The 19,841-nt window shown below is 36.4% G+C and overlaps 2 protein-coding genes across 2 annotated transcripts in view; both read right to left on the bottom strand.

Annotated features, from left to right (window-relative positions):
- Positions 1-478: 478 nt before the first annotated feature.
- Positions 479-10,992, bottom strand: Culd (CUB and LDLa domain). The gene is made up of 12 exons (XM_011503723.1): positions 10,922-10,992; positions 8,872-9,184; positions 7,688-7,857; positions 7,384-7,601; positions 6,061-6,415; positions 4,696-4,902; positions 4,499-4,618; positions 4,183-4,416; positions 3,647-3,839; positions 2,526-2,725; positions 1,719-1,823; positions 479-1,580 (listed from the first exon to the last, which is right to left on the bottom strand). The coding sequence occupies exons 1-12, from the start codon at positions 10,938-10,940 to the stop codon at positions 712-714; spliced, it is 3,003 nt and encodes a 1,000-aa protein (XP_011502025.1). The 5' UTR covers positions 10,941-10,992; the 3' UTR covers positions 479-711.
- A 2,209-nt stretch (positions 10,993-13,201) lies between these two features.
- LOC105365479 (solute carrier family 41 member 1) overlaps positions 13,202-19,841 on the bottom strand; it is an 18,537-nt gene continuing 11,897 nt past the window's right edge. The window contains exons 4-9 of the mRNA XM_011503655.1: positions 17,206-17,507; positions 15,839-16,163; positions 15,270-15,564; positions 14,451-14,656; positions 14,154-14,302; positions 13,202-13,657 (exon numbers count right to left, since the gene is read on the bottom strand). Coding sequence (XP_011501957.1) covers positions 13,481-13,657; positions 14,154-14,302; positions 14,451-14,656; positions 15,270-15,564; positions 15,839-16,163; positions 17,206-17,507 — 1,454 coding nt within the window. The 3' untranslated portion in view covers positions 13,202-13,480. The remainder of the gene's footprint in view (positions 13,658-14,153; positions 14,303-14,450; positions 14,657-15,269; positions 15,565-15,838; positions 16,164-17,205; positions 17,508-19,841) is intronic.

Here is a 19,841-nt window from a genome sequence, read left to right on the forward strand (position 1 = left end):
ACTAAGAAACATTGTATATTGTCGAATTATTTTATTGTATATTAACGAAAGACTTATAATATTTTTAATAATATTTGCAACTTTTATGTTGTAAAATTTTCTGTCTTTTTCTTCTTCGTGTTTTTGCTTTATCATTCTTCAATATTCTATGGCTCTTAGAGTTTGAGCGTTTAAAGTAATGTAAACTTACGTTGTATCGCTGCATGCGATTAATTCAAGAAAATATTTTTCTTGCTTCTATTTCGGTTAAATATAAGAATTTATTATTAAAAATATTATATTAACTGGTATTAATCTACTCTGCATGAAATTGTATAAAAATATTAACATATATTAATAAATATAACAAAAATTTATTATGGTGAAAGTAACTTTGTTTAAAATCAATTGTAACATATGGACGAATGGGTCTTACATTCTATCCATCGCTATCACAATATTTTTCAAATTTACCAAAAGTAAGTTCAAGATTTGCTGATGCAATGGTGTCGGAATAAGAATAATAAATACAACAGAATTATTTTATACGAAGAAGGCTTGCGCTACAATGGCCTTTAGTTACAACGCAAGTTTTAGCATTTTCATCATAAGCTTTCGTTGTCTGAAGTTCTGATATTGCACTTCTGTCGCATGGGATCGTACGCCATTTTTTCCCATGAAAGGGCCTATAGCCAATGCGGATAAAGTAATGAAAAGCGCGCTAACGGCCACTCAACGAGGAGAAAAGTTGTCATCGATCGATTGCCAAATGCGTATTCTCGAGGCCTCGAAGCGCCCGAGTGCCGACCTCGGTGCCAACAGAGCGTTTTCGCTTTGGCTGTATAACTTGTGCTTCGGCGTACCGAAAAGCATAACGGCCATACTCTTTCTGGGCGTTGACCCTCGCTTATTCGCGCAGGAGCTTCCACGCTGCGCGAGGAACATGTCCAGTGCTTTAATACTATCGTACAAGCCGCCGAGATCGAAGCTCGCGCAGTGCTTCCTCGACGGAGCGGATTTCGCGGACTCGGCCGTAAGGTTTAACGGGATGTTGGGCGAGGTGCGTGGATCGAGGATGCTCGTCGTCTCGGAGACGATGTCGAAATCGTCGGCGAGCTCCTCACGGCTATTTCCGTGACTAAGACCAGGACTATCCGGCGAGTCCACCGATAGTCTTCTGCTTACGTCGAGTCGACAGCAGGACCTCGTTTCTTCCTTTTGACCCGGCAACCCAACGATCCTATCCCGAGCCACGAGCGACTCCACGACGAAGCTCTTGCTCGAGGAGGCACAGCCACAGGCTCCCTCGCATGAGCAGACGAGGATGGACGGACATTCAGATCCTGGCGCGTCCTCGAGCTCTTCGGCGTTTTCGCCGGGTGCATTGGCGCAGCCGAACCTCGTGTTCCCAGAGGCAACGCTCGATCTCCCCGGCTGCGGCACAGGAAAATTAGAAGGTCCTAGCGCTTGGGCCGGGGCATACGCACCGAGCGCTCCGGAGGTGGGCGAGACGGGGGGCGACGCGGAAGCCGTCCTCCCGGTGGGCAACGAGTGGAAGAAGGATCCGCTGTTGCGCAGCCAGCATCGACGAGACGAGGAGGCTATTCGCCGATTGCCCCCTGTCAGGGAAATCAAAGTCGGACAGGTGCTGCTGTTGCTGCTGCTGTTGCTGTTGCTGTTGTTGTTGCAGTTGCTGTTGCTGTTGATGTTGATGTTGATGTTGCTGCTGCTGGTGCTACAGCCACTGCCGTCGCCGCTGTCACCAACGTCACCGCCGTCGTTGCTTTCTTGTTCCGTGAATTTGATGCCGTTGTCGTCTTTATTAGAGATGTTCGCGGATTCACCTACGGACGCCAATAAACTAATTAATATTCATTGGTGGTACACTAATGATATTTCAGATGAGTGTGAATAGTTAATGGCCTGGTACTTTTGAGCACTCTTACTTAAATGTATTTTTAACGATATAAGAGATTATTAGATTATTATATATTACGATTATATATAGAGAAGTGCGTTCGCGTTCTTATTTATCACGTTTTTTGTTCTAATGTGCTTTAGAATAAGACTTGTTCTTTATATTTTTCTCTAATTCAGCATTTAAATTTGATTTAATTATTGGCCCAAATCTCATCTGTATGTATTCCACGTTTGTATATGAATTTTCATGCATCGTCTCTTCTTTTCATCTCTAAGAAGAATTTGAAATTACTTTCAATATAAGGCGAGTTTATTCTTCTGTGCTTTAGGTATCTGAAATTTGGTATTGAGATTTTGAAAATCCTAATCTCTATTCTTAAACATCGGTTTAATAGAATGACTCTGTCTTATAAATTTTTAAAATACATCCGATGAATTAAATATTCCTGTAAGTTGTATGAAATAGATTGGCCTGGTACAGGATAACGGCAGTAGGCCACGGTCCTTTGAATAGCTCAAAGATTATAAATTATCAAACGTATGTCGTTGTGGTATAAATAATATTTTTACAAAAATTGCCGAGTTATGAGATTGCATGCGTTTAGTAAATATGTATATTTACGTACTGGGCCCTGGAAGATTAAAATTGCACGAGTAATCGAATTGCCGAGCGGTTGAACTTGGCGGTGTGATGTAAGGTGGCGGTGGACTTTCTGGTACTGGATTTTTAAGAAAATTGGAGAGTGTTGGCATCGTTTGACTACTATGATTTGCATTTAATCCATCCACGTGAATATTAAGAGCTATTTGCGACTCATAGTCATGTCTGAAAATTAGATTAATTGGCATTTTCAATAATTGTGGATAACGATCTTTTTACGAGTATCTTATCATTAGTGTTTCTATAGATTTTCTATTAACTAATTAATGTAGTTTATTGGACGTTGTAAAAGAAAATTCATGTATATGCACAGTTGTAGAACTTTTACAAGCTTTATTAGGGATATAATGTGTTTTTGTTTTCTAAATATATAAGGTTATGAAAAGTCTATATATAGTAATAAATATGGCATATGTTAAGTAAATGTATAAAATCTAAGAAATATTGGCATCGAAGTTTTTGGATTTTTTCTTTCTTTTTTTTTTTTTATTTACAAAACTTGGGAAATGGAATTTCAAAGTATTCGCGTTTAGAGTTTACGAAGGATGATTATAAAAAAGCTGAATCGAGCACGTAGCCAATAGTTTGTATCTTTGATAATGTCAGATAATATAGTAGAATATTTAAATTTGAAACAATGATATTTTTGGTAAATTAATTTTTCAAAAGCCGTGTCAGCAGACGTATTTCTTCTTCTTCTTTTTTTTTTTTTTTTTGCTTCTATTAAACTTTCAGAACCGTTTCGAGTGGAACGGCGCGTTGAATCGATATAAAATCGTAAATAACATATAAATAAACCGTATTTACATATTATCGCTGAGGTTTTTCTTTTGGTATAGCTGGTAGAGTAAAAACAACCAAAGTTTCATAAGTTTTGTAAAATTTACCGGTGAAAAAATCCCCTTCAATTCAATGAAAATCAACGAAATGAAATAAACTTGAAAGTCAGCCGATTTTACCGGCAACTCGGCATTTCAAACCCATCAATTTAATGTCCTTTTCATTTTCATTGCCTCAACATTGCCAATATTAAAAGTTCTGTAATAATGACGTTTTGTCAGGAAGATAAATAGAAAAATAATTTACGAGCATTGGCCGGATGATATGCTCCTATTATGCCGATTGCCTCTCGATATTCTCCACTTCTTTCTCTCCCCAGTTGTTTCCTCCTCCATGCCGATTTTAATGACTTCATCATAATTCGGCGGTGCTTCGTAAACAGGCGGCTCGTCCGGTATTGAGATCTCGTCGATTCGCCCTCCGTCTGCAAGGTTGAGAACTGCCGCGTATGCCAATAACACAAGCGCAAAAACACCTATCTCAGACAAACTTCGCGTCGCCGGAAGTTCTTATAAAGATTTTGCGTAGAGCGAAAGATATGATGTTTTCGTCAATCATCAGTTCGAAACTCGATCAATCTTTATTTACGTGGCGAGTCGCGAACGCCTATTACTTCAATAAATACCGATCGTTCGTCTTTATCGTTTTATCATGTTTTTCGCTCAATCTATAATGTCAGCCATTGTTTCGAGCGACAGCTTCCCATTAAATTTAAAAAACATCAAATTTAAAACTCAATGTTGCGAGTGCCATGAGCGACTCTTAATGATTTTATAGCATACCTAGAAGCTCGCTGATGGTCTGCAATCGGGATTGCAATTCCCGCTGCTGCCTCGCCCTCGCACCAACTCTGTACAGCAAAACTATGAGGGCTGATATTAAGAGCAGCAGCCCGAGACTGCTCGCAACGAATACGAGGGTGGCCGTCTTCAAATCCGGATATCGATCTGTCTTCGGGAAATAGTAGTTGGCTTTGTTCAATTGCCACTTACGGTCCTCCACGCCCATGTCCCAATCTGTAATTAAGACCGCCCGATGAGTCCCCAGTCGCCATGGAAGGCCAATGGCTGATAAGATTCGATCGGAAACGAGATTTACCGCGCAAGCACGTGGTCGGCTCGTCGCTATTATCGCCGCAATGATCGAAGCCGTCGCAATTCAATAGAGCCGAGATGCAGCGGTGATTCTGACAAAGGAAATCCGTGCCCGTGAAGCAATCTAAGGTTCGGTGAGAGGAAACATGATAAGTCATTGGTTCGATGGCCGCGACGCCTGCGGCTTGTTATCTCTCTTACCCATGTAGCTGAATGCCGCGTATGCGATCGCCAATCGTGAATTTGGCCCGAAACTGCCGCGTAGGCTGACGTGGAATCCGCTGGCAACCGGGGCGATGTGCTCCTTTAGTTTTGGCGGACGCAATCGGCTTACCGGATGTCGGAGAATTTCGAGTGGAATTAGCGCTGACGTCGGGCCTTGCTTGATTATCAATTCCGTGGTCCCGGCTGTCGAGATCACGAATACGTATATTTAAGGATCTAGATGTAGAAAGGCGAGTGGAATGTAAGGGAAGAAGAATATGGCTTTATCTAAGAATATTCCAGTCCCCTTCGATTCATTGAACATTTTCTCATTATTATTACGTCCCTTTCTCGATAATCGTGCACTTGCGCGATATTGCCAAAACAATAACGATAATAATACGTCTCATTTTCATATTATTATTATAGTAAAATAATATTGTAAATAATATAAATAAATAAAATAATATTGAAAGAAAAAAGAAAAAGTGCTTTCTTTTATTTTCACATACGTTACTTTTATTCATTATTTTCTTCAACGTCCCCTCATTGTCTCTATGACGATGCCCTCTTTATTTTTCAAAAAGTCCCAGTCAATTTTCAATTAATATGAATAGTGTATGTACCAATGTTTAGAATTTTTTTTTTTTTTTTTTTTTCAAATACACCAACGATTTGCGATGATCTTTCAGAATGAGAAATTAATCGGACGAAAATTTCGTCGCTATTGCCATTTTATTGAAATGTTCATGAAACTTTTGTACTGGCCAATGGAGGCAAATAAATAATGATATTCAAATTTAAATAAATCGTTTAAATTATTAAATTAAAAACCTTTAACACGAAGGCCACGTGAGATTGACGAATTTGACTTTTCCAAAGCACGCGTAAATTATTTTTCATTTTCAAACTCACAATTATATATTCCGTATAAAAAGCACTTAATGGAATGTTAAAATATTATTGTAGGAAATTGATTCTTTCTAATATAAGCTTGTTACAATCGGAAATATCGTGAGCATTTTTTATTGACGATTTCAATTTAATTTATTGTTACAATTTAGTCACTCGGTGCATGATTTTTAATCTTTCTATACATTTTAATCAAGATCGTCAATTTTTATACAATGCTTGACATAAAATTATTGAGAATTACGTTACAAAACGCCTCTTATTCGTATATATTATTCAAGACAATCAACATCTTCTTCATGTAATCGCTTGTTTAAAAAATTAATTGCTTGTACTTGATAAGAAGCTTAATTGAATTGAAAGTCGGCATATTTATGATGAATTCGAGCATAATTAATAGAAAATAGAAAAATAAATTAATGACCGCTTTAAAGGCAAGTATCGGCCTACCCATTTCGGCAAAGGTGATGACCTTGAGGTACATATGGGTTTTCATGTGTATGAAGTTTTTGGGAGGTCTGATGAGCCATACGCAGTCGTAGGTCTTGACGCCCTCGCCGACCATATCCATCATGGTGATGGCGCCACCGAGGTTCTCAACATAGCCACCGCAGTCGGTGGTTGGGTGGGTGCGGGCCTCGTATTCTTGCCCGACGATGAAGGAGTAGAAAGCCTTGTAGCCCAGGCCCGTGCCGCCATTCGCGTAGAACCTTATCAGGAGTGAGGTGCCCGTCGACACGATAATCGGGGGCCGGAAGCGCGCGCCGCTGCTCACATCTAAGCGCTGCCCATTCCAGTCATAGAACTACCAAGAGCCCCGACCATTAATGACACTCGATTGGCAGTCGTGACTGCGCAAGCTACTATCAGTCGTTCAGTGACTACTCGGTGGAAAAGGGGTATGGGGGAGAGGCAGAGGATAGGGGGAACAGTGCACGAACTTTGGCGCTCCTTAGAGCTTTAAGAGCGTTGGAGTTTCAGTTCCAATGCTGTGTATCGCTGGCCCTGGGGGCTTTCATTGTCGTATTGTATTTGCAGAGACGTTGCTTTGCGATTGTTAATTTTTTTCTTCTTCTATTATTATTATTATTATTATTATTATTATTATTATTATTATTATTATTATTATTATTATTATTATTATTATGTTATCATTTTTGCGTTTCGAATAATAATAAATCTTTCGATTGTCGTACTGTCCTTGGTAAAAAGAGTGACAGCCTTAATGTCTTTACATTTAACGATCAAAACTTGTAATTTTTATATAAATTGCTCGAATAATAAGTAGTGAGTAGTAGGGTAGTTGAGATAATGCGTAGTATAATATTACACGGAGGTACTCGTCAGTTAATTATTAAATTGTAAATAAACGGCAATGTACAAATATGTAATTCAGCGCATTTAACGTAAAACGACGAATTATTTAATTATTATATTCGTTTAATCTCATTTCTTAATGCAATTATGAAGTACACTACGTTTTCAATGCTACGATACCCGAGAATGCGAAAAAGTCAGTCTGTGTTACGTAAGAATAGTATAAGCCTTTCTCGTAATTGAATTTAAAAATTCGAACGTCATTCAGCAAAATCGCTCATTCAATTTAGTGAGAATTTAGTGAGAATTTAGTGAGAATTTAGTTAGCGTTCCTTAAAATTTACCGCATATACGGTATATATTTATATATTTAAAACCGACGTTAAATGTGCCTTGTAATGATTTGTCATGATCGTGAAAAACATTTTGAAATCTCATCTAGTTATATAATGTTACCTCTATGATGGAAACAGCTGCGAGTTGAAAATCGCTAAATAGTACTCGAACGCGACACGATGGGACCTCGGTCGGGCAACTAATAATGTATTCCATGCCCAAGTCACGTGGATAACGCGATGGGAAAAACGGCGACGTCAGAATTCCCCCGCTGGTGATATTCATGGCCTTTGACATTTCGTTCGCAATGCTCGAGCCCTTTAATAAAAGTCGATTTCCTGTAATCAAGAGATGTGACAATTTCATCGATCGTTCCTTTCTCCTGAGCTATAATTTTTATCCAATGCACGTATAATTTCCTTACTTTCAGCTGTGTATACAATTGTAAAGGCATGGCTATGCGATTGGCTGTAAAGTAGAACTATTGATAAAGTTCTGGTGTTGGAACGATATGTAATTGGCGTGTAATGGCCGCAGAATGGCGTCCCCGACACATCTTCGTATGGAGGCTCCGACACCCATACGTAATCACATCTAATTTTCGTTTGACAACATAATAAATGTTTCAATCTCTCTCTCTCTCTCTCTCTCTCTCTCTCTCTCTCCACTTTTCCTCTAGTATGCATTTCACATTCAATAAATAACTGTTTCAACAAACACCTTGATCAATACAGTGTCTCCACATCTTCGAAAGTTCAACAAATTTTAATCAGCATACTTTAATTAGCAAATATATTTATAATAAATAAAATTTTTATCGCTGCTACCTTCGATCATTTCGAATCATATATTATTCTTCTATGATCGCGGCTAGTTGAAGTTTTATAACGATTTATGAACTAGCAAGTACCGAGTATTTTATTAATATCTCTATGTATAGTCGGACGTCGATTTTAATTTATAATCTTCATTGCCCTTACGTTTATTATATAAATCTCGATTTAAGCGGGAGTGAAAATTTTTTCTTTTGCTATTCTCGCCGTACTGTCTCCGACCGCGTTGACACGAGAATTTAAGATGCGAAGCACAAGGCAAAGTTAAAGTGCACCTGCATTTTTTGACTTTCTTTTAGACGCAAACTCTAGTTAGTCTCTGGGCAGAATTTAAAAGTAGAAGAAGCAATAATAAATAGTACGACCAAGCGTAATAATTAGAAAAAAGTGGTTACAGTAGTCCGGATAAATCAACTCTACATAAGTTTTTAAAAGATACACCCTCGAATATAAATCAGATGAGGAAAGTTTTGGAAGTTGTGACATCGTAGAAAGAACGTAAGTACAGCGACACCGTTTCATTTCGCGTACGAGCACACATACTACGTACAGGCAACGTCCAAGTATTGATCTCCATAAAAATTCCGTGCACGCTCATCTTTTGTTTCGCGCGAGATAAAAGGGGCGACGAGCGAAGGAGATTTTTTTTTTTTTTGAGGTCTGCGGAAGGAGTGACGGGGGGTGGGATTTGTGTGTGGGGGGGGGGGTATAGCCAAGTGGGGGGGGGTGGAGATAAGCATGATTCGGAGAAGCGAAGAAGATAAGTGTAGCTGACCTGCAGGGGCTGTCGATCGTCATGCCCCCGTCGCCACAATGGTGTAGCAAATTGATGCTCTTGAAGGTGAGGGTGATAATACAGGAGGGACACGTGACGAGCTCGAGGCTGCATTGATCGTGGCTGCTGTTTCCGGCGTAGGTCCTCGAGGTGCCACGGGCATTCTTCGTAAGGGTGACGTTGTCCGCGCGCAGAATACCGCTCTCCCCGAGCTCCAGGTAGAGGCGGCGGCCGTTGTAGGGCCCGCAGATGCTCTCGTTCCGGATGCTCTCGGCCTCCGAGCCGGCGATCCATAAGATGACCAACAGAATCACTGGAAAGTCAGGGAGTCAAGAGATTGTAAGCGGGGCCGATTAGGCTCGCGCGGCTCGTTTCTTTTTATCTTTCCTCGAGATTCGAATGGTCGACATACGGCTTGACATCGATAGTAATATAAGAGCGAGCGATCGGGTATTCATAGATTCATAATGACGTAGCTTAGAATAGTACGTAACTAATCCTTGAGAATTATAATAGTCCAATGTTCTGTTTCCGCGTTATATCCACGAACATTTATAATTTATTCATTTTATTGGAACGTGCAGCCCTTCATATTCCTGCAGGTTACACGATTCTTTATTATAATTGAATTTATAATTTCGCATACCACATTAAAATTGGTATTAGCCGTTGTATTATCTTTTTTTATGGTTACGGGTACAATTGAAATTTAATTTTTTATTTTGACGAATAATGATATCGAGAGACCTTGGAAGCATAAAATCATAAATAACATTGTATATGCAATTTACAATACTTTATATCTAACTGTAAGATAGTTTTAATAGATATCAAATTATTTTCGACTTTTTTTATTTTAAGTCTTCAATTTAAGGAAGAGACGGTTTTTATATAAAATTACAAAATATGGCAATTTACGTGGGTAGGCAATGTATCTAGAAAACGAGTAAACAAGTGCAAAGGAAATATTAAAATTGATTAGTTAATTTGAGGAGTAAAAATAAATCAAGTTAAGAAAATTGCAGAGAAAGCGAAAAAAATTTAATAAAAGTATGTATTATGATTTAATAAATGAGATAAAAAATTGTCTGTTTACAAGCAAATCATTAATCCAGTAGAAGGTTTTAAAATAGACGTTGTCGAGTCGATAATTTTTATAGTGTAAAGACACAAGGTATTGTTAAAGATATTATTATTAACCAAAAAAAAAAAAAAAAAAAAAAACAATTGTAAAAGAGAGAGAGAGAGAGAGAGAGAGAATATACCAAAAAACGTTAAAATTGTAAAATAATTATCTTGGGTGTAATATTTGTGAATTCACTTAACGCGAACGCAATTAATTTCAATGTTATCATTTCACTATTTAGTATCATTGTATTGAAGCTCAATATCGTTTGATATGAAAATTTACGACAAATAAGGAGGTTCAGGCAGATTATAAAATACGTAAAATCGTGGAATGATTTGTAGGATAACACGTGGAATGATGATTTCCGAGTTTATTAATGTAAGTTAATTGAAGCTTTATTCAACAAACCTATTACCCGCCTCATTTGCAATAATTATATTAGTATTTCCATTTTGCAGTTGCACTTTGAGCGTGAACTTTGCATAAAATTTTCACTTCACCATTGCCGAAAAATTCACTAATTTCCATCCGGAATTCTCGAGGCCAGAGTGCAATAATTGCGCGTCTGATTAAAAAGAGAGCAGTAATGGTTGAGTTGGTTGAGTAGCCGCGAAGATCGATAAGCCGTAAACTAGTCGCGCGAAAACCTTAAAGTTCAACGATTATTGCGTCAGAGTGTGAGAGGGAGAGGTAGCGAGCGAGCGAGAGAGAGAGAGAGAGAGGAAGGAAGGAAGGAACAAAGCAAGAATAATGGAGAACCATCGAGGATGTTCTCGAGTGGCCGTATACTCGCATTCACGGTACGACAATGGGGATCGGTAGATCCGGTAACGGGATCACAAAACCGGCCGCGTCACTATCCCCCGGGAAGAGTCCGTCGACGAGGGACTCCTGGCGCAGCCCAGACAGCCGTTCACTCACCATAGCGGCACTGGCACATATTTCAGCGACGGTGGCGGCGACCGCTCTGACGTCCGGGAAGCCCGTCGTCGGCCTCCGGGGGACATCGCTAGGGTCTCTGCGGCGTTACGTAGCCTGCACGTGGCGGCGTCGCTCGTCCGGATAACGGCACCTATATGGCATCCTCGTGCAACCGATGACGGACGCTCGGCACACGCCTCGTCGAAGTGGACAGGCGCGTGCACTGCGCGGCTCGATACCGTTCGTTCACCATCTCGTGTCGACGTCGCGAGTTGCGCGGCTAACTCGGGGGTAGGAAAGTAACGTACACGCCTCTTTATTCAATCTCTCGACTCTTTTCTCTTTTTATTACACTTTTTAATAATCAAATACAAGCTGAATTGGCTCTTGTACTTTATTTTAGGCGCGATTAATGACAAACGCCCTTGTGACTCCTCTTTACTCGCGCCTTAACATATTGTAATACTGATCTGTACGCTTGACGATGTGCATTCTCTTTGGATATTATGGTCTCTACCTATATATATATATATATATATATATATATATATATATATATATACATATATATGATAATCAGAAAATATCTGTTTTTAATGAAAGTACCGTGAGGTTGTGACTTCTATTGTCTTCTATTCTAATGCCGGCTATTTTTTTTTAATTTTTTTTCTTAATGAAAAATAAGAATAAGGTGCTCCTTGTTAATTGAGTGTGAAATTTTATTTATTTAAAAATAGCAGTAATTCCTGATTGCGAGTAACAGCAGTGTGTATCATTATTGTATCAAAAATGAAACTTTTTTTTATTCTCGACTGCTACGTTTTACGAAAAACTGTTGGTTTTCAATACTTTTGTATAATAACAATTATTATTATTATGCAGAGCAATTCTTATTACAATGATAATCGATAGTTATTATCGTTACTCCTTAAGGCACTATAAGATGAACTATTTAAAAATGTAGCATATTGTGTATTCGGTAGAATGTTATTGTGTTCGTACCAACGTGAAGGATAATCTTAAGTAACGGATAATGATCGGTGCATAATATCTTAAACAACCTTGAACTTTCGTTTTATTTCAATGCCTTGGAACTGCTATAAAGAGTCCCCGATCATTTAATACCGTTTTTTGTTTTTTGTTTTTTCTTTGTTTTTTTTTAGTTTTGCTTTTTTCATTGTATTTACAAACGTGAATTGTTCAATTGTGCAGCTTTCTCAACGGACCACGACATGATAACGAACAAAATTTAAACTAATATTCTAATACATTATCAATATTATCATTATTATTATCAATATTATTATCAATATTATTATTATTATTATTGTTATTATCATTATCATTATTATTATCATTATTATTATCATTATCATTATTATTATTATTATTATTATTATTATCATCATCATCATTATTATTATCATTACAATTATCATCGTTATCATAATTATTGTATGCATTTCAAATAGTACAATGTTATGCTAAAGCATCGTAAGGGGGCTGATAAGGAAGCTGCATATTTTACTTTTACTTGGCACTCCAACGCGTCGACAACGTCGATGTATTAATTGATATGATAAAAGAAATTGTCGGTGTCAGCGCATTAAGATGCTAACAACACTCTCGACTGGCTTATTAATGAGTTTAAATTCGTCATTCGTACTAACTTTGACTTTTAATTGTACTACTGACCATATGGTTTTTATGCAGACTTTATTGTTTATCTATTTCTTGTATTTTTTGTTAATCTCTTGATTCTCTTGATTCTCAATTGTAAAACATTTTGGACTACATTCTAGTGACGTAAAAGGTCATTACCGATGACATCTCAACGTCAAGCAAAATTTACTTTAATTTAATACGCTCGCTTTTTTGGTTTGTTTGTATTTTAAATAGTGCAAACTCTGTACATGATAAATTAAAATATCCATTATATTACATGCATAACATATTAAGTCAAAAAGCTACATAATTAATTGTAAGAATAAAGACTATTCTTTAAAGATAGAATAAAACATTTTTTAAAAATAGTGCTAAAATATTGTATCGTGTTTTATTATAATCTATTTGCATTTAAAAAACTGACAAAAAGTGAAAACGTGTTTATATAAAGTAATTGATGTGTAACGTATGACTAATAATTGCACATATTACTGTGCTCTTTTATATTTTGTACTACTGGTCGATTTTTTGGTTATGTATGTACACGCACGCACACACGCACACACGCACGCATACATATCTATGTGTGTATGTATATATATATATATATATGTGTGTGTGCGCACGGACATGAGATAACCGTTAATAAATCAAAGGCGATCGCGGTATAATCTTATCACAACGACGATTTTTCTGCATATTGAGACTTCCAAATTCTCATTTATAATGCGGCAAACGGTCGCTTTGTTACAATCTGTGATTTGTAAAAAAAAATAACAATTTGCAAAGAACAGATGTCTTTTTCGGCCGTTCGCTTTTCTTCTTCAATTGAAAAGAAAATCTCATTGATCTTGACAATTTTTACACGATTAACATTAGGAAGGGTATTTAACATTAAGTTTGGTATTCCTTGTTGATATTGCGGAGGAACAAAAAGGCCACTGCCAACAGCAATGAACCAGTCAGGTCGCCCAGTGCAGTTAAGTAAGGGATTGCTGAATTATCAGGGTCAATCTTGTACTTCCACATTGCGTGAATCATTATATGCGCGACGTACAGTAACAGCATTATCTGCGAGCAAGAAAAGTGGAAAAAAATTAGAAGTGTCGTAACTGCAAAGTGACGGTAAGTTTTTAAGTTATTTTATTTATTTATTTGTCGTTGTTGTCGTTGTCGTCGTCGTTGTCGTCGTCGTCGTCGTCGTCGCTTCGTCGTCGTCGTCGTCTTCGTCTTCGTCGTCGTCGTCGTCTTCGTCTTCGTCGTCGTCGTCGTCTTCGTCTTCGTCGTCGTTTTCGTCTTCGTCTTCGTCGTCGTCGTCGTCTTCGTCTTCGTCGTCGTCGTCGTCGTTGTTGTTGTTGTTGTTGCTGTTGTTTTAATTATCTTTGTATTTATCGTGTAATTTCATGTCATTACAATCGATCGCAATAACCGAATTAAAAAGCTTTTTAATGTACGTAGATGTGCATTGTATATTGTGGACAAATTTAAAAAAAAAAAAAAAAAAAAACAAAAAAAAAACGATGAGAATGATGGATATGAGCGAGGTTCGTATGAAATTCTTACGTACCTGTAAGACGGCTACAGTCAAATATGATAGCACAAAGTAAATGTGTATCGTTGAATGGCCCCATTGTATATAATCGGCAGCAAATGAAAATACCAAATGACCAGGTATCGACATGCCGATGAGGAGTCTTGACGTTTTAGCCGAGGGCGCTGAAAATGACAAATGATGCAATGTTCTTAACAAAACCATTCTTTATCTCTTGGATGCAATAGAGACGAGTATAGAGGCGATTGCGAGCCGCATTGATCGTGTTAGTTAACAATGGCAATTTTATTAATTGAATTGCTGCCAACTTACTTCCACGGAATAGAGCCGTCCACGGTGTGACCCACGTCTTCGTCCACGGCGGCAAGATTCCAATAAGCGTCGACTGATGCAACATCGTCGAGATTCTAGAAGCTTGAACGGATACTAAATTGCCGCCGATTCCGTTAATGATCGGTTGAAAGATGACGAAGCCTTTGAGATTGTCAACAGCTTGATCAAGGATCAAGCCACCGAGACTGCACAGACATCAATCGATTCGAGTGTGTTTAATAATATTTATCATTTATAAATTGGTGCAAGTTTTTTTAATTTTGCAATGATTTATTACGCTGTAAAAAAGACAAATAAATTTACAATACCCTAACAAGCTATTTAATTAATTAATTTCAGCTTAATTTCAAAAGTCTCTTTATCACCAGAGATGCCATCTATATATATATATATATATATATATATATATATATATATATATATATATATATATATATATATATATATATATTTATATATAACTATTTTTTATACTAAATATAAATAATAAGATTATCAAGAATAAGGAAAGGATGAATTAATGTTCGTATTATCCATTGGATTATACAGACAGTATTGAATCAGTCGTTTTAAGCCTTAAAAAATACACTTTAATTAAGATTTATCGTACTTTTGCTAGAATTTTAATGAGTCGAATAAGAATCAAGGGGAGTAAAAATCAATATTTCATTCATATTTATTCATATAAATTTGTGTGTCTATTGTGTTATATATTGATTATTATAGCTATTAGATAATGAAGTGGAATCAACGATATCCCCTATCATTTAATTTTCATTTCTTTTTTTGAAAACTCACCCACTGATGAAGAGCGCGGAAATAACTGGAGTCCAGCCAGACGTTAATACATTTCTCGTGTATTTATTTTTTAAAACGATGCAGATCCAAATTGGAAGAAGTATAAAAAATATAAGGATTATTGTGTAGAAAATCCAGATATCAGTTTCGAGCTTTAAAAATAAATGCGAAGCTATAGTTGACAAAACACTAATCGAAACAACATCGCCAATCGACGCCGCTAATGGTGTGGCCAAATTATCTGGATTCATCTTCATATAATGCGCTCCCATAATTACCGCAATCATGGCGAAATCTAAATCAATATAAATTGAATTAAATAAGTAGACTAGAGTAATAAGTTTCTTAACTTACGCGCTTAAAATTATTAATATATTGCTTTAATTACATAAAAAAAAAAAAATTATGCGTTTCGTTACGAAAATGAATTTTTTTGTTTTTTTTTTTATTCATTTTTTGTTTTTTTGTTTTCTTAATGACGAATTTCAAAAAGGATGATTTATTAAAGGAAAGAAGGAAATAGGAGCGACACAAGGAATATCTGCAAAAGAATTGGATAATCAACTTGCCTAATATAAAGCAGGAACTAGTGGCCGTACATATGCTGGATGTTATCAACAGCAACGAGTGATCCCAGGAAATATTGCCATCCATAATCGTACCAACGGCAGTTGCGAATATAGCGACTAGCAATGCAGCGACGATAGCTTGCACTTGCACGAGAGCTATATTGCCGATTATCATTTTCAATACTTCTCGGTAGTTTTTCATGTTGCCTAAATTCGCCTGGGTACTCAGTCTCGACGCCAGGCACATGTCGAGATTTCCTTTTAAGCCGAGGAGCGCTGGTATCAGGATGAAGATTTGCGATACTTTTTTAAAGACAAGCCAATCCTGTAGGAGAAATAATTCGACAAACGTTTATTAAAAGCAATTAATGTCAATGGTGGTGAAGGAAGGTGCAAGGGGCCAGTAATCAGCTAGCTCATCTCAAGCATCCGTGGCTTTCAATGATTTTTTTTCTCTCAATAATTTGACAATAATTTTTTTGTAAAAATAATATCGCCGAAATAATTAGCACACGCGCCCACGTACATTTCAGTTGTTACGAGAAGTTACTTTAGAAAATGGTAAACACGCGCATCTAATATTCATGTTTAATATTATTTTTCGAGTTTATTTATCAATCGTGCATTAAAAGTTGCGTAGATTAATGAGTTTGCAGATTAGTAAAGATTATAATGAACAACTAAATATTACATAAACTGATATAGTGAAATATTGAATGGACCAATTTTCAACGAATAGTGCAAATAAAATATTTAAATTTAAATTAAAGAGGCGACGCGTTATTGTTTAGAGTATGTTAATTTTTATTATACGATCAGAAAAAAAAAAAAAAAAAAAAGAAAAAAACCTTCTTAATGAATTAATAGCATCTAGATTTATGGCATATTGTAATGAGCAAATCAATTAGTTTTATCGATCAATTTGTTTATCGCTATAATTATCATTGTAACATTAATGAACACGTAATAACAATTAATTCGAGAACAAATGATTCGTGTATTATGATTATTGTAATCGAATTATACTTTTTATTGGATAAACTAACATCTCCCGTCCGATGAATCATTTATCTTTATTATTATGCAATTATTATGAAGTCTTTTTGCAAGCCGAAAAAAAAAAAAAAAAATACAATGGCGAATAAGTGTCGTTTTGTCATAAATATGTACCATTACTACCCGATCGCTTCAATCCGGTCGATTAATGAGTTTGACTTTTGCCAATGAGGAGAGACGAAGACGGCAAGGTGTCTCATTCGTCTCTTCCGCCATAATGTACGTGACGTAATGAATATGAGAGGAGCTCGTGCCTAAGGCAACCATTGCCATGAAATATCAAGGAAGCTGGAGCGAGGCAAAGCATTTACCTTGACCGTCGCGAGAACAAGACCCGCTCCAATCGTGCCAATTCCGGCAATGAAGAATGGCACCGCGATTTGTAATCCCGTATGGTACCACGTCTCGTCGATGATGAGGCGGCTTTTCTTTTTCTTCTTCGGTGGATCATCGGCGCCATCGCCCGTGGGATAATCGGGCTCTGGATCAGGCTCGGAATTCGTGACCGAGCAAATAGTCACGATGGAGCTTCCACTTGACAACGATCCGAGGTCTGGGCATTTCCCATTTGATTCCTTGCAATTCCCATTGACGCCGCACGACTTAAGACCAGCTGGAATTATGAGACAAGATATTTCCATCTGTGCCCTTCACCTTCGTCCTGGGCAATGGATTACTTCAGCCTTTTCATACATACATATATACGTGTATATATATATATATATATATATATATATATATTGTATTTCACCGTCGTCGGCATAAATTTTACATATATTTTTAGTAAATATATACTCTTTAAAAGAAACGTTAATCGCCAATATTCAAATCCATATGGAACAGAAAATTAATGAAATGCAAAGAATTTTGTTAGTCATAATATATATATATATATATATATATATATATATATATATATATAATGCAAAAATTACAATAATTGACAAAGAAATAATGTGCACATACGAAAACTGTTAGTCGCTTATATATTCATATTTTTATAATGAAGTATTTGCTACATTAAAAAACATAAAAATAAATATACGGTATTTTACTTGATATTAAAAAAAAAAGGTCCCAGTCACATATATAGCCATATTAATTGTTTATTGTACTAGTTATCCTTCGTTGTACAATATTAAGTCTCAAAATACAGTTTTGGAAAAAACGTAATACTTTTCTTTCATAATTCAAAATGATAGATATCGATGGAGGTTTTTGTATTCTGAATGTCAGTTGATTTTTAAAAATCGATTAGTATAAAAGTGCATAATATTATGAATTTATATGGAAATTGATCGTCAGGTATTAAAAAGTATAAAAATTCAAATTGACGTCATCTTAATATTATCCGGGAAAGTTTGAAGTTAAAGTTTGAAAGAGAAAAATGTTATCGTCTCTGATAAAATATATTATGGTTGTCTTTTTCTTTATCTCCTTCTTCTTCTTCTTCTTCTTCTTATTCTTTTGTTAATTTAAATGATCATTTGGTGAATTTTGACTATTCATACACTTGTAACTACTACATTGTATTACAAAGTGTAGAAATTGAAATTTGACTAAGAAAAAGTTTTATATGTTTGTTGCTCTCGTACGGAGGGTAGTATAATTCATGTTTCTTTGCACTCTAAATATCATTCACCGATGAGTTTTCGTCTAATCGGTTTGTCCATCCTTTGCGCGTATTTCCATCTGATGTCTTAACGGAGGACGTTTACCACTTCACTTACCTTCGTATAAATCGACATTTAACATAAGTTAAATGATTCGCATTCCATCGAATCATCTCGTATGCTCAAAAGTCAATTATACCGGTAAAATTAGTTGGTGTATGTACACTAGTCATTGTCGGATATGCCTTATCTTTAGAAAGCTGTTGATCTCCCAACGGTAAAGATCTATCGATTAAGCGAATACGTGCAATAATCCTCGGCATAAGTCAATTTTCAACTTGATTGAGATTTAGAATGTGCGCATCATCATGGTTTATTGAGAGTCCCCAAGTCTCTATCGCATAAATTCTACTATAAAAGCAACTTGAGCCAACGAAAAGCATTGTCGTCAAGAATATATGAAAAATTCCAGGGAAGCTGTCGTACGTAATAAAGTATATTAAAAGAATTACAATTATGGTAATGAAAATTGTGCGTCATTGAGCTGAAGGAAAAGAAAAATTGAGTTTTCAATTTAGGAAATGCAATGCAGTTAATAAATTGATCGTCGAAATTTGCTTTTATACTTTTACGCCCGAATTAACTCAGCAATCTCAAGCATTTCATTTACGGAGATTAATGATGTATGATATCCTATTGTTGTATCGAACTTTTCAAAATTATGAATGGCTGCTAAAGTTAATAGCGAATAATGTAAAGAAACATACGCGACCATACAGCAACGGGCAAAGAAAAACCTTTATCAACATCGTAATTATAATTATAAAAGTTAACTATTTCTCATTGCAATAAATCATACTTTTTAATGATAAAGATTTTAAATTCTTTGAATGATGAAACGTGTACATGTAACTTCTTGTAGTTTTCTATTTGTTCAAACCTTTTAAATTAATAGAGCAACAGTAGAAATTTACGATTATACTATTAAACATTAAAAATTTATGATTTATTTCACGCACATTTTTATTTAGTTTAGCATACATAATAATAATCTTCCATTTATTTCTGCATTTATTACACATTCTTGTTGACTGTTAACAAACATTTTAAAATGAATTTGTAGCAGTGAATCAATGGCCCTGTCACTCTCCTCTATGCCTCTATACTCTCACACTTGGTCCACCCCAACTACTCTGTCGATAAAAAGTCAAAGTTTCAAATTTGACGTCGACGAAAAGGAAGCAAATTTTTTTCACTTATTGTCGAGATTGACGGATTGTCGAGGTAGGGAGGGGGATGGGGGATGGGGGAGGGGGGTGGGGGGGGGGGGGTGG

The sequence above is a fragment of the Ceratosolen solmsi genome, unplaced genomic scaffold (genome assembly GCF_000503995.2).
Source record: "Ceratosolen solmsi marchali unplaced genomic scaffold, CerSol_1.0 scaffold8, whole genome shotgun sequence".
In the NCBI taxonomy this organism is placed as follows: domain Eukaryota; kingdom Metazoa; phylum Arthropoda; class Insecta; order Hymenoptera; family Agaonidae; genus Ceratosolen; species Ceratosolen solmsi.